The sequence below is a fragment of the Bemisia tabaci genome, chromosome 7 (genome assembly GCF_918797505.1).
Source record: "Bemisia tabaci chromosome 7, PGI_BMITA_v3".
NCBI classification, from domain to species: domain Eukaryota; kingdom Metazoa; phylum Arthropoda; class Insecta; order Hemiptera; family Aleyrodidae; genus Bemisia; species Bemisia tabaci.
The window spans coordinates 2,525,674-2,550,474 of NC_092799.1; the positions used below are offsets into that span (position 1 = coordinate 2,525,674).

General features: G+C 39.8%; 2 protein-coding genes across 5 annotated transcripts in view; one reads left to right on the top strand and one right to left on the bottom strand.

Annotated features, from left to right (window-relative positions):
* Nucleotides 1-24,798, bottom strand: LOC109041618 (excitatory amino acid transporter 3). Of its 4 annotated transcripts, XM_072302337.1 has the most exons (12): nt 24,640-24,798; nt 23,714-23,872; nt 22,039-22,164; nt 19,720-19,930; nt 18,780-18,822; nt 16,746-16,810; nt 14,845-14,991; nt 11,116-11,349; nt 3,710-3,901; nt 2,468-2,602; nt 1,938-2,034; nt 1-248 (listed from the first exon to the last, which is right to left on the bottom strand). In XM_072302337.1, exons 2-12 carry the CDS (start codon nt 23,862-23,864, stop codon nt 189-191), a joined length of 1,461 nt encoding a protein of 486 aa, XP_072158438.1. In that variant the 5' UTR covers nt 23,865-23,872; nt 24,640-24,798; the 3' UTR covers nt 1-188. The 4 variants fall into 4 exon arrangements, with proteins under 4 accessions (XP_072158438.1, XP_072158439.1, XP_072158440.1 ...); XM_072302338.1 differs by lacking the exon at nt 22,039-22,164; XM_072302339.1 differs by lacking the exon at nt 23,714-23,872 and having other exon boundaries at nt 24,640-24,789.
* MKP-4 (dual specificity protein phosphatase MPK-4) overlaps nt 1-24,801 on the top strand; it is a 181,495-nt gene that overhangs the window by 141,232 nt on the left and 15,462 nt on the right. The window lies entirely within an intron of this gene.

Sequence of the window (24,801 nt, forward strand, 5' to 3'; positions counted from 1 at the left end):
TTTAAATTTTGGGTGTGATTTTTTTCTCTCCTTTTTATCAAATAGTATCAACGGTGAATGCAGATTTTCTTCCATTTTAATATACAAAACTTTAGTTTTTGTCTCATTTGACTTCAACGACTGGAGACAAATTTTTATTAAATTGTGAATTCTTGCTTAAATTTTCTTCGTCCAAACAGCTACACCTGCTACACTGATTTACCGTCGATGTTACTCTCTTTCAGTTGTTGAAGGGTCCCATTTTTTTCCTGGAATCAAATTAATTAATTTCAAATAGAGAATCAGATAGCTTGCCGATAACTTTTAAAATTACAAAAACGATCAGTAAACTCCAAAATAATACACGAGTATTTTTATGGTGCATCTTCATTCCAGATCATAAGTTATTACTTCAACTTTTATCTATCATAAAGTATGTAAACATCACAAGGAAATATTCCTCGGTATAGCACCATGACAATTTAAACAAAAAGTGGGAATTTTACGGATATTTCTCATATAAAGTGGTAAATTTTCTCAGCATGTTCAGTCAGATTTTTGCCTGTATTCTTGAGGCTGTGACATCTACCCTACTGAGGAATGAAAGCACTGCATATGAACTTTGAAAACTACATTGCCTCTCTGCGCTTGCATCAACATCTTAACATAAACAAAGAATTCCGTTTAAATTATTTTAATAAAGATTCGTCTATAAAATGTAAAGGAAGTTTGAATCCATACTAAGATAGTACGAGGTCGGTTAATTTAAAAACGAGCTTTTGATGATAACTAGTCTACCGTACGTCTTTGGTCTTGAGTCATTATTGGACACATTTTAGCATTAACTCATGGAAGTAGATTTTATCCACACATACACATGATAGCATTCATATATATATAAAGTCGCTTTATAACGCACTCTGGCGTTCTACGACACCCAAGCGCCACATATGCCTGTCTTCCCAGAGGTTATCGGGCAACTGACACCGCAACATCTCTTTGTCAACGCCCTGCCGCCAACCCTTTACGGGACGTCCCCGTCGCCTCTTCCCAGGTGGTACCCAATCCAAAACTTGTTTGGGCAACCTCTCCTCCGACATTCTTTGCACATGTCCATACCAGCATAACTGCCTGGACATGACGTCGTGCACGATATCTTTCTCAACCTTCATCACCTGGCGAATTCTCTCATTACGGACACGGTCCCGTCTCGAAATGCCGGCAGATCGCCGCCAAAAATCCATTTCAGTTGCCCTCAACATTTCTTGCGTTCTTTTCGTCAAAGGCCACACTTCACTACCATAGAGCACGATACTTTTAACGATGGCGTCATATATCCGGTGCTTGTTTGCCTTTGAGATGCTCTGATCCCAGAGCACCCCGTTCAGCATCGCGATGGCTCTCCTGCCCTGGATGATCCTGTCCTTAATTGCTCTATCCATCCTTCCATCCTGATCGAGCCAAACACCGAGATACTTATACTCGTCACACTCTTCGATGCGCCGTCCATCCTCAAGCTCTATGCTTTGCCGTTGATGCGCTGCTCCCACGACCAGCTTCTCTGTCTTGGACACACTACCGTCCATGCCCCATTTCCGATATTCTTCGACCAACTTCCGCGTCATGTAATCTGCATCTTCCTCATCTTGAGCTACAACGATCTGGTCATCGGCAAAGCATAGAGTATAAAGGGTCTGCCCATCAAGGAGTGGAACGCCCATTCCTGCAACCTTCTTTTTCCATTCCTCTAAAACGTGCTCTAGGTATACCTTAAATAGTGTTGGTGACAAACAACAGCCTTGTTTTAGCCCTTTTGTGACGAAAAAACCTCCGGACAACTCTCCACGACATTTAATTTTTAATCATTTTATAACGGGACGATAGCAAAAATTAAATGATAGCATTCATACTTTCTAAAATATATTATTTCTATTTCTATTCTCCGTCCATTCTCTTACCTGTCTCAAAGATGCTAGCTCTCTGGCCGATAGTTTTTGAACTACAGCAACGGTGTAACAATCTCCCAATACGTTGTTCACTGTCTCTATTCTGTCTCTGTAATGAGCAAATACACAAATACATGTAAGTTATCAGTACAAATTAACAAGTTCACTCTGATTTGGAAAATTACTTTAACGTGAAGTTAAGAGTCAGTGTTCGGAACTATCTTGGAACTTACACATTCAGTTTAGAGAGGTCATAATTATACTTAGGATAAAAATTGTTAGGAGTTCTTAGCTGAAATGAAATGATTTCCAACAGCTCAGAGTGTGGAAATCATCCGTCGTATTCATAAAAAAAAAAATTTAGAAAGTTAGTATTAGTGAACACCAAAACGACATACTCAGAAAAAAATATGAGTAGCGCTGAAGCAAACGAACTAGTCATAGACTAGTATTTTAATGAAAGCGATAAATGAGGAAAAAATAATAGGATCTGTTCAAACGCCAAGTTTGAATCATCATTGAGCTAATAAAGTTGAACTTACAAAAGCCAATCGGTGGCAAACAGGAGTGAGACGTCCTCAAGAGGAGCGTTGATGGTACTGCACAACATGACGGTCATCATCAAACTAGCACTTGGCACCGTTGCCATCGACATCGACAAAAATGTTATCGTGATTCTGTTCAAATTTGGAAATCAACGTATAGTATTTTAAATATTAAGTTTTCACGGAGGAAGAAACTTCGTTGAAAACAACTGAACTGCGATTCACACTGCCCAACAAAGTTTCGACCAGAAACCGAACTTCTTATCAAATAACCAAAGTATTTGGTGGGGAACAAAAATCCTAGGCGACTTTCAGTGTGACATTTGGAAACTGGTTAGCTGTGGGGTTCTGTTCCCGTGTGATCGAAATGCTTTGTCACCTGAACTGTTGAATTTCGGTGGGTTCTACGAATCAAAGTTAAGTCATTTCAAACGAAAATATTCCTCCATGAGGAGTTAAAATGTCAAAAGAGTTTAAATATGATTACTTTATTCCCATTTGTATTACTATAATTACGATACTTCAAAAACTGATTAGAGCGTTGAGATGGGTATATCTAACTAGATGTAACGGAGTTACGGACTTAACGTCAACGAAGGAATGCATCATCTGTAGTTAGCGCTGCCCGTTTCAACGTTCTTATAAGTTTCTTCTTTTTCTTCTCCTCTGAAGTAGGAGTAGTTTTAATCCTGCGTAGTCAGTATTGACGAGTCCAAAGAGAATCATGCCACTGATGATAAAGGTAGCTCCAAAATGCTTCAAGCAGATTGCTTCAATGAAGGGAGTCGCACCTCAGCAGCCTGATTGTTGAAACTTCAACTGCGGGCTGATTGTTGAAATTCATAGATAAAACGATAGACAAAGAGGACATGATGAGTAGAAAGCGATCCTATTGGTTAATTCGGGTGGTTCATATAGACTAAGGGTGAAAATGATGGACTAACTAAAGGGTTTCTCGTGGTTGTCATTAGTTACTCTATCACCAATCTCTTTTGTCTATTGCAGCCACTTGCCTCCTCCAATAGTATCCTTATTGTCTTCTTTGTCTATCAATTTCAACAATGAGCCCGCTGGCTTTGGTGGTAAGATAAGACTAGTCACAGCCCTATCTTCGTTGTGCAATATATAGATTTTCGATTTCTGTCATGCCGGTATTTTCAACAAGCAGGCTGCTGGTTCAATCATGCTAAATCTTAGTTCTAAGTTTGACTGGTGAATATTCGTGATGCTTCTACTCACAGCAAATTAACGTAGTCTCCAACCCCGAGATCGATGTCGTTGAGCTGAGCGATGAAAAGGAGGCTGATGGGCATGTGCGCCGCGGATCCGTTCAGGTTCAAGTTGCCGATCGGCAGAACGAAGCGGGTGATCCGCTTGTCCATCTTCACTTCGTCCTCTAGAACTTTGAAAGTTATCGGTATCGACGCAGCTCTGAAAAATCACTGCTTTGTAGATTTTTTATATAAAAAGTTATGCCTCATGAATCAGGGTTGCCACCGTCTTGAAATATCGGAATAACTGGGAAATGTCAGGGAAAATTACTAAAATCGACGGCGTAAGTCCGCAATCACATATCGTCACCTTCCAGGCAAAGTATCACAAGCGCCATGCGACGTTTAAAAATTTCCGCCGCCATTTTATTTCTTTACTGAGAAATTGTTGGTTGAATCTGTTTGGAAATTTCACTAAATTTTATCGGCAGCACAAAGAAAATTCAGTGAAATTTTCGGGCAGCTTCGTTGAACAATTTCTCTGTAAAAAAATAAGATGGCGGCGGAAATTTTTAAACGTCGCATGGCGCTTGTGATACTTTGCCTGGAAGGTGACGATATCTCGTTTGCGGTGTCTGAAAATATCCGCCTCTATGTTATTTTTTTTAAAAGAGAACAAATTGACATCATTCCTTGAAGTTTTTGCAGGTTTGTCTTCGCACAGAGAAGAATAATGACGGCAGTTTTAAAGAATTGCCGTTGAGTAGTTTTTCGTTTAAAAAAATAAAGTATCACAAGAAGTCTGCTACATCGCAAACAAAGTTCTGTGATTGCCGACTTACAGCGTCGAGATGTCAGATAAAAATCATAGAATTACCTTTATTTGCTGTCTCGAGTGGGTTTGACGTTTTAAACAACGAATTTTGCCTGAAAAATATTTCTAAGTATGTCTTTCTAACGATCTGGCATTTGTTCAATTGTCAGGGAATTTCACCAAATTGTATCAGGAAAATGTCAGGGAATTTAATTTCCAAGTTCCCGTATGGGGGACTGATGTCACAGGTTTAGCAATCCTGCGGACCCCAGCTGGTAACCCCTGCCTCATGGGGTAGTGGAGATGGTCACCGGCTTCAAGGCGTATGAACCACCCATTGGAAGGGCAGACAGGGCTCTCAGCTGTAGTGGAAGCAACCTGTCTAGGAGAGGAAACTCCGAAATCAAACCCCGGTCCTCCAGGTTGGGGGTTGAGTCATCGGGCTAACTCCCCGATACTCGGAAAAAGGAATACTGTTAAAAGACCCAATAACAATTGCCTCGGTACAAATGGAAATAAACGGATTTATCGGAAAAAATTACGTAAACGGATGATGGTTTTTGGAACATGGAACGTACAAGGAATTTCTACGAAAATGACGGAAGTGGTATCGGAGATAGGGAGTCGCGGATTTGATGTCACGGTATTAACAGAAACGAAGAAGAAAGGACAAGGCTCTGTAAGTGTAAAGGAATACGATTTGTTTTATAGTGGCGTGGAAAAAGATCAGCGAGCTCAACAGGGTGTTGCAATTCTTATTCGCAAGAGCCTACGGAAGTGCATCACTACATGGGAAGCTGTTAACCCCCGAATGATAAAGATGAATATGACAGTGTTTGGCCATAAAATCACCATTTTGGGAGTGTATGGAGTCAACGATGATTCCACTGTCGCAGTGAAGGACCAATTTTTCGAAGAATTGAACGAGGAAATTGGTAAGATTGGATCCAGGAGGGAAATCATTGTGTTGGGAGATCTCAATGGTAGAATAGGACGTCAAATTAAAAGTAAGATCGTCGGCCCTTTCGGAGAGGCGGCACTAAATGATAACGGAGCCCGTATCATTGACGTATGTGAGCAAAGGGACATGAAGGTGCTCAATGGGTTCTACCAACACAAGGATATCCATAAATTTACTTGGGTTCAGTCTACTCGCGGATTGAAATCAATCATTGATTATGTGGTTGTCAGACAAGACACGGGAATGAAGATTCAGCAAGTTAGAGTGTGGAGAGGTCTTTCCTGCGGCAGTGATCATTATTTCCTCGGGGCGAAAATAGCTTTCCCAGTGAAAGGGAGCCAGGAGACCAGGCAAGCACAGGAAGAAGTTCACCAACAAAAAGATCGTGTCAAGCTTGTAAACTATAACATTGACAGCTTGCAGCATCCAAGTGTAAGGGCTTTATATGGAAAGCGCTTGGATGAGAAGTTGGGCGAATCAAGGGACGGTGATACCGAACAGCAGTATCAGTTCCTGAAGGATTGCATTCACTCGGCAGCAATGGAAGCTCTTGGTGTCGCTGATGATAGGAAAGTTAGCGAAAAACCTTACTGGTGGGACGAAGAAATTGAGAAGGAGATTCAGGAGAAACGGAAAAAATATCATCAGTTCCTTTCCTCTAAAAAAACAGAAGACAAAGAGGCGTATAAAAAAGCTCAGACGCAGGTACGAAGGCTCATAACCAAGAAAAAGAACGAATCTTGGGAGAGGAGCTGTAACAAAATAGACACGTACATAGGAGGAAGGAAAAGCACTGAGAGCTGGAAGTTGCTGAAAGGGCTGCGAAGGGACATGAAGCGTGACTTAATATCTCCGATATCCATTGATAAACTGGAGGGGTATTTTAAAAATTTACTGACAGAAAGGCGACCTGAATTTCAAGATGGAGGCGTAAGCTTGGAGTATACTAACGATAATCATAACTTGGAGATCCATATGGAGGACGTGGTAAAGGCCGTACGAGAGCTGAAGAACGATAAAGCTCCAGGTCCGGGAAATATCCCTGCTGAGTTGATCAAGTGTGGAACCTGCAAGCTGTTTCAACGGTTGAGATACCTGATGCAAGATTGCTTGGACGGTGGAAAGGTACCGACAGAATGGAAAGAGTCTTGGGTGTCACCTATATACAAGAAGAAGGGTAGAAAAGATGAGTGTGATAACTATAGAGGACTGTCGGTTGCAGGTACCCTGAGCAAAGTGTATGGAAAAATCTTGAAAGCAAAAATTGAAGAGGAGTGGAAAGAACATGAAGCGGAAGAGCAAGCAGGTTTCAGAGCCGGTCGGTCAACGATTGATCACTTATTTACCATCATCCACGTCATAGAGAAAAAGAAGGGAGTTGGCCAGGAATTACATCTAGTGTTTGTGGATCTCCAGAAAGCTTACGATAGTGTGCCATTGATGAAACTTTGGGAAGCCTTGAACAAAAGGGGTTTTAGTGGGGGACTAATTAGTGCTATTAAGGAATTTTATGGTGGGGCTTTCTCTAGGGTTAAATCGCATGGGGAGTTATCGTTGGGGTTTTTAATTACTAAAGGACTGAAACAAGGGTGTTGTTTGTCGCCAACCTTATTTAAAGTGTACCTGGAAGAAGTTTTAAAGGAATGGAAAAGATGCTGTTCGGGAATGGGCGTCCCGCTACGCGAAGATGGCACCCTTTATACTCTGTGCTTTGCTGATGATCAGGTGGTAATAGCTCAGGACGAAGAAGATGCGAATTACATGACGCGGAAGCTAGTGGAAGTATACCGAAAGTGGGGAATGGAAGTAAATGTGGTTAAGACGGAGAAGTTGGTTATCGGTGGTGATCAGCAAAGCATTGAACTGGAGGATGGCCGGAAGATCCTGGACTGTGAAGAGTATAAATATCTCGGAGTTTGGTTAACTAAGGACGGAAATTTGGATCGGGCCATTAAAGATCGGAATGTGCAAGGCAGGAAAGCTATCGCGATGCTAAATGGGGTTCTCTGGGACCAGAGTATCTCCAAGGAGACCAAAAGGAAAATTTACAACGTCATCGTGAAGAGTATCGTAACTTACGGGAGTGAGGTCTGGCAACTTAAGAAAAGAACTGAAGACATGCTTAGGGCAACCGAGATGGACTTTTGGCGAAGGTCTGCTGGGATATCGAGAAGAGAGCGTATCCGCAATGAAAGGGTACGCGAGATAATGGGTGTGGAAAAGGACATCGTGCACGATATCAGGTCCAAGCAGTTGGTCTGGTATGGACATGTGCGAAGGATGGCAGATGATCGGTTGCCCAAGCAGGTCTTCGATTGGGTTCCTCCCGGAAGGCGACGGCGTGGACGTCCTGTGAAAGGTTGGCGACAAGGGGTGGAGGAGGAGATCAGAAGGTGCCAATTGCCTGATGATCTCTGGGAGGATAGGGGGCAATGGCGATTAGGCGTCGCAGAGCGCGAGGCGGCGCTATAATCGCGACTTTATGTATGTATTTAATTTCCAAGTTCTGTGACAACTCTGGAATGCGAGTGCACGTCGGACAGTGATTGACGCAAAGGAATGATAATACGAGGGGGGACCCAAAAAAAACCGGAATTTCGCTGTAACTTGGCAACAATGGAAAATATTTGGGTTCCACCGCTAGGAGGTGTAACTAGGAGCTATGAAGAGTCACTATGCTAAATTTCAACATCGTAGCACATTTTCTTTCCATTTAGGCAAGACTTGGCTTCAGGGGTGTTTGGCGACTTCGTAGTTTTTTAAGATGAGTCAATTTCAGTAACAACACTTAGAGCTCAAATTTTTCTCTCTTGCTCGATGAAAATACGGTTTTCTCTGTTAACCTTTTAAAGTGCTGCTTCCAAAGGACAAGCTTTATCAAAAAGTTCAGTGTAATTACGGTTTTTCAGTTTCAAAATGGTCTGTATCGCCCGAAACCCCTGTATGGCTCTAAACCGCTATCGCCATCGGCTAGAGCCGCTGAAAACATGAAATAAATCGGGTTTTTGTAAATGAACATGGTTAAAAATTGTTTCGTCTACTAGCAGATATCACTTGGATGTAATACAGAAATATTCAGAACATTGCTGTGAAAAATTTCGGCATAAAACGCGTTGTTGCCGAATTGATCCCCTATTTTGCGCTCTAGCCGGTGACGACCGCTTGGCGTTCAGCCTACGTTCGAACAATAAATCACACTTTAAAACGAAGAAAAACATTTGTTCACTTATGTTATAGGTAAATTATGTTCTCTGCAACATTCACTTAAAAAATTGACAAAGTTTAGCCGCACAGAGCCTATGAAAATCACCTATCTTAAAAAACTACGAAGTCGCCAAACACCCCTGAAGCCAAGTCTCGCCAAAATGGAAAGAAAATGTGCTACGATGTTGAAATTTGGCCTAGTGACTCTTCATAGCTCCTAGTTACACCTCCTAGCGGTGGAACCCGAATATTTTCCATTGTTGCCAAGTTACAGCGAAATTCCGGTTTTTTTTGGGTCCCCCCTCGTACCTGAGTATAATCGTAAAACCGTAAAGTTCCTTATTAAAAGTGAAACATCATGATGTTCAAATGGGCGCATTTAAACGGAGGAACTGTATCCATGCTGAAGTGAGCCTTGCTCTTTCAGAGTCAAATACGTCCAAAATTGAGCGTTTGGTAGCGCGTACACCAAGCCAAAGCACAGTAAAAGCACAACATATAAAAGAAAAAAATTGGAGTGCTTTGGAAATCAATAATTTTGAAACGGAACCACCTTAATATTTACAAAATGTACATTATATTTTTCGTGAATACATATTTTTTTTCATCAGTTTAAATGGGAATAATCCGTCAAAGTGTGAAAACATTCCGAAATCATGATTTGAAAAACGCTGACTCCGCGAGTTTAAGGATGAGAGCCTGACACAAAGCGAGGCAGCGTGCTGCGAGCTCGGAACGCCCTCTAGCCCCTACAAACCTAAAGAGATACTTCACGCATTGCGCAATGATTGCAGTATCCCCTTAGGTTTGAAGGCGCTAGCCGGCCGCAGCGTGCCACGGCGCCTCTAGCAACTATTTCACGCCAGAGGTGTTGCACAGTATCATATAAAATTGAAGGAGCTCCGACATATTAAGAATGACAAGCATCCTTTAAGAGTATGGAGCTTTACTCGCAAAATAAATCAAGATACTACGACACAAAAAGAGAGTTAATGCATGACAGGAGTCATGTCACAATGGATGTACCTATGGTTCCTTCCGATTTCAATGCGCCCAACTGATGATGCGAACTACGGAAAGGTCTTCTTTGATCATCAATTGTAGTTGTACTGGATTGTAATATGGCCCGGTTCCTCTCCCCGCGGACGGTCCTAAATGAGCTAAATTTTGCAGTGGAATTACTATCTCCGGCTCATTCATAAAATCACTTATCTACACAGGGAAACTAATGCGACCATATGATGTTTTCACAAAGAGGTAGAGACAGTAGTCTCTAATTGCATAATGGGGTCAATATGAAGACTCCCGGCTTTTGTAATTTCTCAACCGGCCGGTGTTCTAGAATATCTTCAGTAGCAAATCTCGGCAGCTGGTTTTGCTAAGGTTCGATCAGACCATTCAAATTTATGTGAAACAATTGGACTACCTTTTGCAATTCGGAACCACAATTTCTGGCTCATCGTCAGTTAAATAACAATGTATGTACCATAAGTTTCCAATTTTCCATGTACACATAATAAGTGCTTTTATAGATGAGCTAGGAATCGTAGTTCCTCATTGCAAAATGTAGTCGAAATAACATTCGTTGCTGCAGGCTCCACTCATGGTATAAGTAGTCCATAAGTCCATCCATAAGTAAGAACGCCGTATGAACATTCGAGAGTTGCCAAATTTTCCCGGTTAAAACGTGTATAAGTAGTAAAGGTATGCATCACCGAAAAAAAAAATTAAGTTGATTTAACATTCTGAATGTAGAAAAAGCGTGCTAGAACTTATAAAATTCTGAATCATCCACTACAGCAGTCACTTTAGCATTGTCGAGATGTGATACTAACTGCTGTGGCGGGTAATTCAGCATTTCATAAATTCTCGCACTCTTTTTTCACATCCAGAATGTTAAATCAACTTTACTTTTTTTCGGTGATCTTCTTCTTTATAATTTTTAGATATTTTAGAATAAATCGCGAACAAAATTGTCTGAAAATTTTGAAGAAAATATTCGCGATTTTCCCAGTAAATAATTTTTCTATTGAAGGATACATGGCAACGTCTGAAGTCTCAACGGCGTCTCTTTTCAGGACGGCAGTTCACCTGTCATAGATATCGTTTATGATAGTTTTGAATGAAGAAAAAAGTTATAGACCGTATTCGATACATCAAACGGCTGAGATTGTATCGATATCGATTGGTTCAAAACATAAACATAGCCTCAAAAGTAAATTCAGAAATGTAAGAGAACGGGTCTTTTGTAACAGATTTTTCATTCTTTTGAGTACCAAATGCCAACTCAAAGTGAAATTGTCAGGAAATTTCTCATTTTCAGCTTTTCCAACTTAAATCCCTACTGTTTGGTTTGAGGTTATGTTCTATTGTTTCGAACCAAACGATACACCGAACCGTTATCGAATACGGTCTATTTGGACCAACTGCCGAGAATAGCTCGTTGGTATCTTACTTGGAAGAGGTGGCAAAAGCGGTGAGCAAGGAAGGCGCCAGCTGAGCGTAATACGCGAAGGGATTCTGGCGAACGATGAAGAAGTATATCAACTGGACGATGAAGAAATGGTAGAGTGAGAGTGCTAAGAAGACGGTGAGAACGAGCCACGCCAATCGGTCCATTGCTTCGCCGATATTCGGCAACGAGGCGATTCTCCCGCACAAAATACTCCCGACGCTGAACGGGGTGAGCCTGCAACAAACACCAATGAGTCAGTCGCGCTGCTCACAGAATCGTCTTTTAATGCTTCATTCTTTTAGATCAGCTAAAAATAATGAGATCCGTCCGAATGGCAACTTTTTGCGTTCAATGTTAATCGAGATTTCGCGCCTCACTGGAAAAAAAGTCGCCTAGATCTAGAGTCCAAACTCTTGAAAACATTGACAAGAAAAAATACTCTCGATTCAATTGGACTCATCGCTTGAATCATAAAGAAATCCTCCTAAATCAAGAGGCTCGGCTCTTCGATTCGAGGAAAAATCGGATTGAATTAAGAGTGTTTTCTCTTGTCAATGTTATTATGAGTCTGGACTCTAGATCCAAGCGACTATTTTTTCCCGTGCTTGAAGAGTCGAGTTGTTGACAGCATCCGTCGCGGTAGTGACACCCTCGGTCGGTTTCTTCCACCTTGCTTTCATCCGTCCGGTTGACGCACAGTGGACCACTAGACAAGGTACGAATTTCAGCATTCTGATTCCTGTTTCTCTACTAAAATTTCACGTAAAATACGATGCGCACAACGAAAATTACCGAAATCAACTTCTTACGAAGATATTAAATGATTCTTGATGCGTAAATTCAAACCACCCGCTCATGAAAACTCAATGCTCTACGTGATTCGCATCGCGGGCTAAACGTTATCATGACAGTCTCTGCGATTTAAAAATCTGGCAGCCTCAATCTTGACGCTTTGGCTCAGCTATAGCAAACTACTTATAGTTTGAACAACACATGGTGGGAAATGAACATTGCTCAATTGAGAAGCTTGCTGAAACCGTTGTAGTGTGCAATTTGACTCAAGTAGAGCTTTGAGTTTCTTGTGAGCGGGCAGTTCAAATTCCTCGTAACCAATGTGAAATAAAAGCGTTAATATCTTCGTTAGGAGTTGGTTTCAGTAATTTTAGTTGCACGAATCGTGTTCTACGTGAAATTCTGGTAAAGAAAAATGTATCGGATTGCTTAAATTCGTACCTTGTCTAGTGGTCCATTGCACTGGTTGTTCAACGTGAAATTCGGATGAAAGCAAGATGGAAGAAACCAGGGTGTCACTACCGCGGTAGATGACGTCAAAAACCCAACTTTTCATAGGGCCGTATCTCTGTTAATATTAAACGTAGAAAATTACTGTTTGGACGGATCTTATCACTTATTCAGCTAATCTACGAGAGTTAGGCATGAAAACATGATACTGCGACCACTGCAACTGACTCATTCCATCGAGTTTAAACGGGATCTCTTAAATTATGTCAAAATCCTGTGTATGAAGGTGTTCCGCCGCGATACAAAAATAGGTCCTATTATATGAGCTGTACCACGCTGCCATGCTAAGGAAGAATGCAGCATGAACCTTCAGGCGTTGCCAAATTTCTTTTGATAAAACGCTCTTCTTAGAGCCTCCCAAAATTTCGCCCCTTTTTCGGTATTCGATTCGACCATTGAATCAAGATTTAAGTGGTAATTTATAAGAACAGAAAACTCAGGAAAAAATTTCAGGATGAGTATAGGAACCGTTTTCGAGGTATGGGGGGGCAAAGGGGTCAAACTCCGGCCTTGTTTTTCGCTATTTTCTTATTGAATTGATGTGTCTACGGGGTTGTGATCGTTGTTTACACATGTTATACACACCGGTTCCTACGTATTTTTTACACGCAAAATGGAGTTTTAATGTTGACGAGTGGATATATCGATCGGTTTTATCGATGTTTTAGGATTCTTTACGGAAAATCGACGACTTTTTGAGATTGAAATTGTTCATTTTTGATTCATAAATGACTTAATGCACCTAACATGACTGTAGGACACCGACACCTACGTATTTTTTCTTATAGAATCGATTTTTGACGTTAACGAGTCGATATATCAATCGCTAATATCGAATTATTGCGATTTTTTAGGAAAATCAATGAAATATTGGTATTAAAATTGGTTATTCTACATCCGAGAACAACCAAATTTTGGGTTGGAACGCATTTCCGGTCGGGTCGATTTCCAGTTGAGTCAAGTTTTCGATTGGGGCACATATCCGGTCGAGTAGAAATTGCGATTTTCGATTTCCGGTCAAGTGAAATTTCGGGTGAATCCCGTTGATTCTGGTTTCCGGTTGGTCAGATTTCCGATCGAATCAAATTTTCAGTCGAGTCAAATTTTCGACAGGGACACGTTACCGGTTGGAAACAGTTTCCAGTTGGGTTAATTTCCGGTCACATCAAATACGGATTGATTACGGTTCCAGTGAATTGAAATTTTGGGATGGTTCAGATTTCAGGTTGGATCGAATTTCCAGTTGGGGCAAGTTTTCGATTGGAGCACGTTTCCGGTCGAGCAGAGTTTACGGTTGACGACTTCCGGTTAAGTAAAATTCGGCCGGACGATTGGTCGCTTGATTTGAGTTTCCGGTGGGTAAGATCACCGGTTGAGTAAAGTTTTGGTTAGCAGGGTTAGATCAGGTTTTCGGTTGAGTAGGATTTGTGGTAAATTTGAGTTTCCGGTTAATTTAAAGATTCAGTTAAGTGAATCAAGTGTCCCGTTAAATTGAACGATCCCAATTTTTTAATTGACGATTTGCGTTGTCCAGGAATATCATCAATTTTTGAAGACGAGAATTCCGAAGGATGGACCAGAAACACACATGCTGATTAGAAGAGAGAAAAGTATACATGTAAACTTAAAGATGGAAATAACTATCTCTGAAATCTTTATCAGTGTATAAGGGTCCGAATTACGGGAGCTGACCACCTAGCCTCTGAGGAGTCTAAGCCGGGGGCCAGCCCCCTGAACCCTAAGGAGCAAAAGCCAGGGGCCAGCCCCCTGAACCCTAGGGAGCCAAAGACGGGGGCCAGCCCCCTGAAGACTAAGGAGCCAAAGCCGGGGGCCAGCCCCCTGAACCCTAAGGAGCCAATGCCGGGGGCCAGCCCCCTGAACACTAAGTAGCCAAAGCCGGGGGCCAGCCCCCTGAACCCTTATGAGCAAAAGCCGGGGGCCAGCCCCGTGAACCCTAAGGAGCAAAAGCCGGGGGCCATCCCCCTGAACACTAAGGAGCCAAAGCCGGGGGCCCGCCCCCTGAATTCCCTTTTTTGCATTTTACTCAAAGGAATCAAACCTACCTTTAAACTATTCCTGAAGCAGCTTGGACGAGCATATCCGATCGTTTCTACCAAACCAAATTGTTTTTTCAATTTTGCGATCTACTAAATATCATAGTCTTAGAAATCATCACATATCTCGTTTACCGTGTTTCGAGAGAGACGACGTTTCCCCCTTGCTTTTGCTTCTTGATTTGAAAGTAAAAGCATTCTTTTTATTTTCTGAATTTGTCTTTCTGTAAGTAAAAGGTTAAAATAACTTTCCAATTTTTTTTTTTTTTTTTTTTTTTTTTTTTTTTTTTTTTTTTTTTTTTTTCTCAGCATAACAAGTAGGAAAACTCAATTGGCTTCCACTTGGGAAAAATGCGAGTCTAAGTTCACCTACCAAATAACACCCCGCAGAAGTTTCATCAAAGTCTCGTTGATGACGGAGAAAAAGTCAATGACTACCTGACTCTTAGGGCCCATCGTGCCCAAGATTGATCCAAACATAATGCAAAACAAAACTACACCAATCATATCCGTGCCTGCCCTGTAAAAAGAAAAAAAATTAAGTGGACACTCATTTAATTTTGAAGATTTGTGGCTGTTCTGTATTTACTCTTAAAAACTAAAAATACTACCCCATACGTGCATATCCAATTTTTTAAAATTTAAAAAGTAATTTTTTAGCCGAGGTTACACATTTTTGTGTGTGTTTATTATCCTTTTCACATTTCGAGGTTTTCATATCATTTTCATTGTTCCTTTCTGCACGGTCAGTCAGTAAATCCTTTCTTAGTACTTACTAAGCAATCATTTTTCCGTGTTGAAGGTGTTGAGAAACTCTCATCTCTTTCAGGTGTTTGACCGGTTGGTCTACTACAAATAAGACAAACGGAAACAAACACAATTTTAAAGTAGAGCAAGGGAAAGGACGCGCGTTGGTAACGGCGTGAAGATACAACTATTCGTACTTGATGGATGTCCGTGTTGCATCTGAAAAATTGAAGGCGCGATGGCGCGAAGCGTGAACCCGGAAAAATCCGCTGTATGCTGCCAAAGAGGTGTCGCTCAGATTCGGGAGGAAAGTTAGAACAAGACGACGGTTCCAACGTTAAGACGTTGGAGAGCGTTCACCGTAACACCTTGTCAATTTATTCGTTTTTTTTTTATTATTATTAAAAATGAATGTTAGCGCTTATAAGACTGTGGAAATACCTAATGTAGTTCGTCAAATACCGTCCCGTCGGCGACTGGCGACGGGAAAAAGAAAAAATTACACTTCAAATTCACAAATTCTCTTATGATCACCAACAACGCATTGTAATTCAAATTTACAGTAGTTCGATCTAGCGGGGGGGGGGGGGGAATCCGATGTTAAAGCGTAAAAGTTGTTTTGCGCGGGCGGAAGAGAGCGCTGCAAGACGCTGTTGAGGTAGACGTGGAGCATAACCTAGGAAACATACATATATAAGGAATGTCTTGTTATCATAGAGTAAAATATGGGGGTCATGTTGTGAAGGGGTACTTGGGACCCAAAATTTTTTTCAGATCTCCGACGACTGAAAATTTGAACGATGCTTGAAAGAGTCATTAAAAAAAAGTACGTTGCAGAGTTTTAAAACGTAAAGATATTTATTTCTCAAAGACAAGCCTACAGGCATTACATAAAGTGGAAAAAATAGGAGAAAAAAGGTAGAAATGGTACATAAATAAAATTGAGAAACTAGGAATTGCTTCCCGCCACAAAAAATGGCGCCGATTCCCATGGAGCAGTGCGGGCCTTTACCAATGGATCCATTAGTAACATACCCGCTGCAAAACGGCCGGAAAGAGCGTACACTATCAACGTGGTGAACGCTCAAAACGAGGCCCGAATACGCCTATCTTATCTTCGGCTGTGTTGACTATGGCGACAGTCAATTTTTTTTTTTTTCAATTTGATGTAAGATTTTTTTTACGATGTACTTTCAGACCTATTTCTAAAGGTTGCACTTACCTAGAACCGACCCCACACAACTCGTGGGGCACGTGTTTTCAGCAAACCTCGGGTCAGTTACCCAGTTGGGCATCTAAGAGATGACACCCAACCTCTGAAACTTTTTATCCCTCACTAATGTGGAAATCTTTGGTTTTCTGTCTTACAACTGGGCATTTTAGCTCATAGACTCACAGAAAGTTAAACAGCAATAAATTCCCTTCGTAGATAGACTTTTTCCCTTTGAGGGTGTCAAATTTTGCGAAATCTCGGCACACCACTTTATTTTAGGATCCGTATTGCGAGGGTATACTGAAGTATCTTACCTTGAATCTACAATTTTTCTATAGGTGTCATTAGTTCCCGGCACAAGTTCATACTTGGTGAATGTCTGGAATGAATGAAAATTTAATTATAAATAAGAGAAAAACAAATGAACGCCACTCCGGAAAAGTCAGTATTAGTTTCAGTATCAAGGCTTTTCGTCACTAATGAACCACAGTGGTCTTAAAGGGAAAAAATGCGACAAAAGTGTACCCAAAAACGGTTTGCAGAGGGTGAGTCTATGGTACGTGTGGACTTAAAATCGCGGAAAATCAAAATCTTGACTGATCCTAATTTTGAGATACCGCAATTTGAAATTTTCATCCTGAATACAACTTTTCTACTGATTTTGATCACCTTTCTTATTTATTCGTCCTTGAAAACTGTGTTGATCGGTTCACGTTTTTATTCCTCATTCGATTTATTTCGATCGAATACATACCCTTTCGTTACATGCAGACTTCCTGTCACATTATTTTTTTAAATTAACAATTCGCCTTCATCTGCGTCTGCAGCAATTGTTGTTGCGAATATGTTGTGCGTGATGATTTTAGTTCATTACATACTCGACTCCCTGAAGGCGTTTTTTATACACAAGTAGCGCAATCTTTCGGAGAACGAACGAAGAAGGGATTCATCGATTCGTTCAATCTCACTTCTGTTGTTCTCCAAGAGGGTGCTCTACTTTCGCACATTAAACGGCTTCGAAGAGACAATTATGTAATGCACTAAAATCCGCGCGCGAAAGTAGAGCATCTTCTTGGAGAACAACAGAAGTGAGATTGAACGAATCGATGAGTCCCTTCTTCGTTCGTTCTCCGAAAGATTGCGCTACTTGTGTACAAAAAACGCCTACAGAGAGTCGAGTATGTAATGAACTAAAATCACCACGCACAACATATTCGTAACAACAATTGCTGCAGACGCAGATGAAGGCGAATTGTTAATTTAAAAAAATAATGTGACAGGAAGTCTGCATGTAACGAAAGGGTATGTATTCGATCGAAATAAATCGAATGAAGAATAAAAACGTGAACCGATCAACACAGTTTTCAAGGACGAATAAATAAGAAAGGTGATCAAAATCAGTAGAAAAGTTGTATTCAGGATGAAAATTTCAAATTGCGGTATCTCGAAATTAGGATCAGTCAAGATTTTGATTTTCCGCGATTTTAAGTCCACACGTACCATTTGACTCACCCTCTGCAAACCGTTTTTGGGTACACTTTTGTCGCATTTTTTCCCTTCAAGACCACTGTGGGACATCAAAGTCATCCATTCGTATCCAGCAGATTCAGAGTCCGCGGAAGAAAGGCCTTGATGCCAGTGATAAGATGACCAAACCTTGGAAGAGGACCTATCTTTAGTCCATTCTTGACAAAAAACTTTGCCACTTAAATTTCTCCCTTTTTTTAAGCGCGGAATTGTGCCAGTTTTACCTTGGATATGAAGTTATTTTGTATCATATGACTTAGAAATTAATATCCGAAATATTTGAGTGCTGATATGCATGATAAATGCTATGAACTGATGTATCTATGCACCTGAAGAGTTTTTTTTTTTTTTTTGCAATTAAATGTCTCAATTTGAACTAAATTAAAGTACTCTTCGTCAACGTGAGAGTAATGTTGAAATTTTAAACGTAGATCAATCAAAATTTTAACTTTTTGAGCAACGATTTAAGCATAATTTTCTAAAAAGAAATTACATGTCGAGAACGCTTAAAAAAACATGTCATCATATGAGTGTTCTTGAGTCCCTGTCGAAACTGTATGTTTTTACACCAGCATAAAACTGAAATTGTACCGTTGTTCAGACCTTCAATGTAAAGCTATCTTCAGGGGGTACGGATTTCTCATTTTACTAAAAATTTAAATGAAAACAATATCGTGGGTAATGAATTGCGTACAAGTTGCAAAATCTGAGTAGCATTGTAAAATACGTATGCTTTCTATAAAAAAAAATACCTCTTATACGATTCATGATTTTAGGATAACACCGCAATGAAGTATTTAAGGAGAATGACCATAACTTACTGTTTCCAAAGTTGCTCTAAATAGATTATCTGGCAGCAGATTCCTGAAAGCAAATAAATTACTCTAAATTTAATGCGAAAAACAAAGAGAAGAGGATTTGTGGAGGTATAAGTTTATTATAGGTTTCATTCAAGTTTATTAAACGGTTTTTTGAAATGCCTCAAATAGCCTCATTGGCGTAGTACTCCCAGTAGGTCGATAAAGTCAAATATATGTACCGCAACTTATATCAAGTTTTCATGTTCTCATTAATCTCCCTACAATAGACGATATTGGGATGTATAATAAAAATAATCTCCCAAATAAAAATCCCAAAAACAAATCCCAATAAAATTAATCTCTAAAATTTTCCCTCGCCGACAAGAATGAGAGTTCGAACGATACAAACGAAAGAGTCCCTTTTACGGTGCTCTCCGGCATTCTGCGACGTATAACCGCCACGGTACCCTATCCTCCCACGGCCCTTTATAGAGGTTGAACGGGTCAGAAAATGTAACTATATTTGATCGAAGAGCGTGCGCAGGTGTAACGTTATCAAAGTGATAAGTTGAGCCTCGCAACCCAGATTATTTCTTGTTTTCCCATATTTTATTCTATTCAAAAAATTTTTTTTCGGTTTTCGTTCATTTTCATACATTTTTGCTCGTTTCACGATGTGACGTGTGGAGTGGTCCGTCAAGATTTAAATTACCAGAATATGAGCCTCGCAAAGCTCGAAATGCTTATCGTCGTCTTATTAAGGTACACGGGATAACAAGACCAAGAAAGATATCAGGTACATATTAGCTAGAAATTACGTTATTTAGTATCTCTATTGAGAAGACACTCAATCAAGAATCGACACTCAATAGAGTGTCGATTGTGCAATCAGAAGTATGTGCCTTAACAATCGCCGAATTTTCTATTTATTCGCTAGTTTTTTACCCGGAATGAAACTCACCGTCCGATGTCCAAGAATCCATCCTGCACCGAAATTTGAGGCCTGTGACTCGGCGGTTTACGTTCAGATGATTTGTAACTCGCGGTGCCTGGTTGCATGAGGAGAGCCAACGACGTCCCGAGTACCACATTGAGAAGCGAAGTCGAGAAGAAATACGCCAGAGTTCGGATGGCGATTTTCCCATTTTTTTGGACGTTCAGTGATGCCGTGCCTTCGAACAATACAATGCAGGAATTCTCAACCGTTTGTCAGCTTGGAATCGTTTCGAGAAAAAGACAAAGAAAGAAAAAAATCAGTCGAATACAGCAACTGGCACTCGTTTTTCAAATCAAAGTCAACATAAAGAAAAGCCAATCTGCAAAAAAGTAATCGGATCCGACCCAACGTAATGTCCCTGTTGTTTCTCATTTTTATTCGAGAGTTAGCCTCTATTTCAACTCTCCGCAGAACGAATTGCATACCCATTAAATTGAAGGAAACTGAGGTTATCGTCCTCAGAAGATTGATGTTTTCAACTTTATTCCGCATTGCGACGATCAATCACTCGCAAGTTTGTAAATAATTTCTTAGGCCTAATTATGACTGAGGAATCAAACGTTTAACTTCATTAATTCACTTCAAAGTTTGTATTTTGTACTATGGGTTAATTAGCTATGCAGAGAGTGATCGAAAAGTCCCCTACTACCCCTATAACTTTTGAACAAATTGAAATACAGTAAAATATTGCGGTTTAGACAAAATCCCACTTGTCGAGTCCGAAGTTCTCTCCGTCCCTAGACATCACCATAAGTGCAATGTAAAAAAACAACGATATTAAGGTGTTTGGCCTTGACTTACCCGCAAATATTGTGGGCCCAGCATTATTCTACCTCCTTTTTAATTTTAAATTAAAATATATGTATACGAATTGAGCATGTCGTCACCTTGCGGCCAAAGTATCACACGCGCCCTACGACTTCTCAATATTTCTATCGCCATTTTATTTTTTCATAGAGAAATTGTTCGACGAAGCTGTCCGAAAATTTCTCTGAATTTCTGCCGACAAAATTCAGTGAAATTCCCAAACAGATTCAACCAACAATTTATCCGTAAAAAAATAAAATGGCCGATAAAATTTTGAAACGTCGCATGGCACTTGTGATACTTTTGCCGGAAAGTGACGACGTGTCGCCTCTCCTTAAAATAATACTACGAGCTTAATTAGAGTTTAGATCACAATACAATGAGCAGCATTCAACTGAAATACACTGGAAAAAAAGTAGCTTGAAACAAATCAAAATCAGCTTGAAGCAAGCTGGAAAAAATCTTAAATTTGCCGCCAAGAAACGTATAGCTTGAAATAAGCATGGCCGTGCTTCTTGAAATTAGCTACCCGGCGGAATCTTAATTATTTTTCGTTTAATGCTCGGATCCAATACTAAAAACTGAAAGTTTTATTCATTTTTCATAAAATTCCGTAACGTAAGGATAGAACGTTACAGATTCTTCGACATGGATCATGTTGAAGTCGTCGTGCGTTGCCGCGGGTTTCGTTCTCGGTTTGCAGCACTATGTTAAAATGCGCGGCTTTTGGAGATCTCCTGGAATGACTTGAGAATGTAGGAATGTATAACTTAATACCCGTGTCGAAACTGAAGGCGGAGTGGTTACAATCCAATGGAAACTTAATTCAAGAAGTTGGCTGCAAACTTAATTTAAGTCTAATTTTTTCAGCTATTTCCAAGATTCGTGTCATGCTTGAAACCAGGAATCTTGAATCGAGTATACATTATCTTGAATCAAGGAACAACTTCTTAGAATTAGCAGCCATGGTAGCTTGATGTAAGACTCAGCAAGTTTGACTCAAGATTTTTGTGCTGCTTAAATCAAGCAAGCAGGTGATTTAAGCTATAAGGTAGCTGCAATTGGACTGAGTTAAGCAGAAAGGAACCAACCCACATTTTGGAAAAAATTGAATTGTGAGTGGTTTTGAACTCAACCACTGCTCTACTATCTATCGCCAAAAATTCAAAGTTTTTGTTGGAGCAAATTTTGCAGAAATTGAACTTGAAGTTTATCGGTTGCATTGAGTCTTATGCAGGAGCCAAACTTTAAACCTCTTTTTCTCGGTTTGATCCCGATGTGGCTTGGTTCCTTTCTGTTTAACTCCGTCCAATTAAGAATCTCGAATCTTGAATTTAGCAATAAATTGCTTGTTTTAAGATAAAAATTCTTGAATCAAGCTGGTTTTTTCTCAAGATTCCGAGACGGCTTGACCGTAGCAGACTTTTTTTCTTCCAGTGTAGGGTAAACATATTTCTAAGGATTTGCTATACTTACCGCTGATTATACAAGACACAACAAACGGCAAAACCAAGAGTTTAAGCGTCCTCATGAACAGTTCACCGGGGTAGGATATCAGTGACACCGTATCAGCTGTCAATTTCTGGGGTCGTAAAGAAAAGCCTACGACAGATTTGTTTCGTAAGAGTCTAGACATTGTAGAACCAACACTTTGAAGAATAACATCTCAAGTATCAAGTATCATACGTCTTTGTCGACAGTGGGCCTTTAGACCTCCTAAGCGATGTCATCTCCTAAGCGAGATTTTTAATACTTTGCGTCGATCAAATGGAACGGAGATCATACAAATTGGTAAATTTATACTTTTGCCATCATGTAACATAGATTGTAAAGAATTATCTGTATGGGCATTGCTTTCCAACATTCCGTTCTTGTGGTTTTTTGAAGAAAAAACATGAAACATATTGCTTCAGGTAGACTGCATTTCGCAATTAGGAACTTCAACTTTTAGTTCAGTTTAGAAACAACGTATGTACCTTTAGTTTCCCTATGCATATGAGTGTTTTTGCAAATGAGTCAGTGATTATTGCTCTCAATTGCAGAATGAAGTCCGATTTATCTCTTGTTCAATTTTTCATTTCGGTTTTCAATGACCTTACTCAAGCTTTCATAGAAACTTCATGAGGTTCTTCATTTTCGGCGAAATGATCTGTAGTCTATCTCATGTAGACGAGAGTAATATGAATCGATTGTTAATCCTATCTACTGGGGCCTGGAGTGCAGAGAGCATATGTTGTAATCTTCAAACTTCAAGTGAGGTGGCTCATGGCAGTCGTTGAATTCATATCAAGAAAACCATGTAAACAAGAATGAACAATAACCACTCCAGACGACATTGATGTGATTGTCTAAAGGTTTTTATGCAAGAAAGGCCACAAATGTACATTTACGTCGAAACTAAAAAAAAAATCCCGTACCTCCTTGGTTGTATTTTATTTACATGCAGGTTAAAGAAAGGGGGGAAAAGTTGTATAAAGATTAAAGGAGATTTTACCAGAGTATTCTTAGGTGGGCAAAGGTAAATAGGAAGAAATTCCATGGAGTACAAGCGTCCTTCTGTTCAAAAGCAGGCTCGCACGTTTTCACTGTCGCAAACGAAGGCGCGCGGCTCTCAAGTATTATTTTTCTACAGAAAGAATTTCACTTGGAAGCGTTAAGCATTCTCAACTCACGCGTAAACTCTTTTAAAACACATGCATAGTAACTCTTTTCTTGGGAAACACATATATTTTTCAAAATATCCCTTGATTATATCCATTCTCTGTAGAAAATTCTTTGACTAATGTTTCGTGTTGTCAATGATTAGTTTCTTGGGAGGTGAAACATAAAAAAAAACAAAAAAAAAAAAAAAAAAAAAAAAAAAAAACTCATAAGCGTAAGTCACACGATCAACCCGTCCTATCAATATATCAAGGTCAAATTCTGTGATTGGTCCAAGTCATCGAATTAGCCAATCCAACGCCTGATCTTGATATATTGATAGCACTGTTTGATCGTGCCATCAGCTATACAGTAACAGAAAACTCGGTGATACTCTTTTCAGGCATGCTTATTCTGGAAGATATAAATTTGATGAAATTTTGCGTAAACTTCATGGCCTTTTCTTACCATATTTTTTTTTTCGCAAAACTTATATTTCAATAACACTAACCGGAACCAGCACCAATAATAATTCCGATGAAAGTGCAGATTAAGAATGCATTTTTCCTTAGCCTTTTCAGACATTTGTTCTTTGTCGGCCTCTGTCTATCGTGCTCTGTTTGGGATTGAGTCTCCATTTCATCAGCGTGTTTGTCCATCATGATTCTCACTTTAACAGATCATATGTCAATTGGCAACTGTTCTATTAACCGGTCAACAATTTGGTTAACTATCATACTCTTTCCAACTAAATTAATAAATACGGACTGTGCTACATTGAAACAAATGAAAGGTGAGCTCATTAAATGATTTTTCGATGGATACGTGCCTCAAAAAAACTGACGGCTCAATTTCTTTTTACGTCAATTTAAAAAAATATATCAATACCTTTTTCGCACATATGCTAGTTTGGCCAGTCTTTCACTTCAAAACTCCATCGACTTTAATAGTCATCTTTGAACACTGCGTATAAAATACATTTTCCGTTTATAAAAAAAAATCTTGCTACAGAAAAGTGATGAGAGATTGACCGTTGCCATTATTTCAGCCATATTGTTATCCTTTACAGATGATGACGTTAACTCAAAGTTCAGATTTTAATTCATCACTTACTTAATGGCGTCTGCACGCAAACTTTAAAAAAATGATATTGATGAATTATTTCATTCACAATATTATCACTTGAGATCAACTGCTTCAGCTCTGCATAAAGCTGATAACTAAAGTGCTTTTAGAAGGGTTCATAATGTCATCATTCAGATACCACTAAAAAAAGTCAAATTACTTTTAAAACAATGAAATTATGTGATCGTATACTTTAACTTGTTTTGTGCTGTTGGCCAGTCTCGAAGAATATATCCACCTCCGTAAATACATTATTCTTCACACTCAAAAAATTTCAGCTTAAAATTATATTTAAATTGAAAAAATACGAACCATAAATATCCCTGCTGCGAGAAGGTACAGCACAAATGGTTTCAATAATTAATCGAACAGATACGCTTCTTCTCTTTTACCGATAAATGGAGACCCGAACTCCCACACTCTCGAGACTGACGATTCCAAGCCAATTGATATTTTTGCACTTGAGAGTGAATT

Coding starts and splice junctions, on each gene's coding strand:
- LOC109041618 (XM_072302337.1), bottom strand. CDS start 23,864: ATGATGGACAAACACGCTGATGAAATGGAGACTCAATCCCAAACAGAG. Junction 22,165..23,713: donor TATTATTGGTGCTGGTTCCG/GTTAGTGTTATT, acceptor AATCTGTCGTAG/GCTTTTCTTTACGACCCCAG. Junction 2,603..3,709: donor GGAGACTACGTTAATTTGCT/GTGAGTAGAAGC, acceptor AAATTTGAACAG/AATCACGATAACATTTTTGT.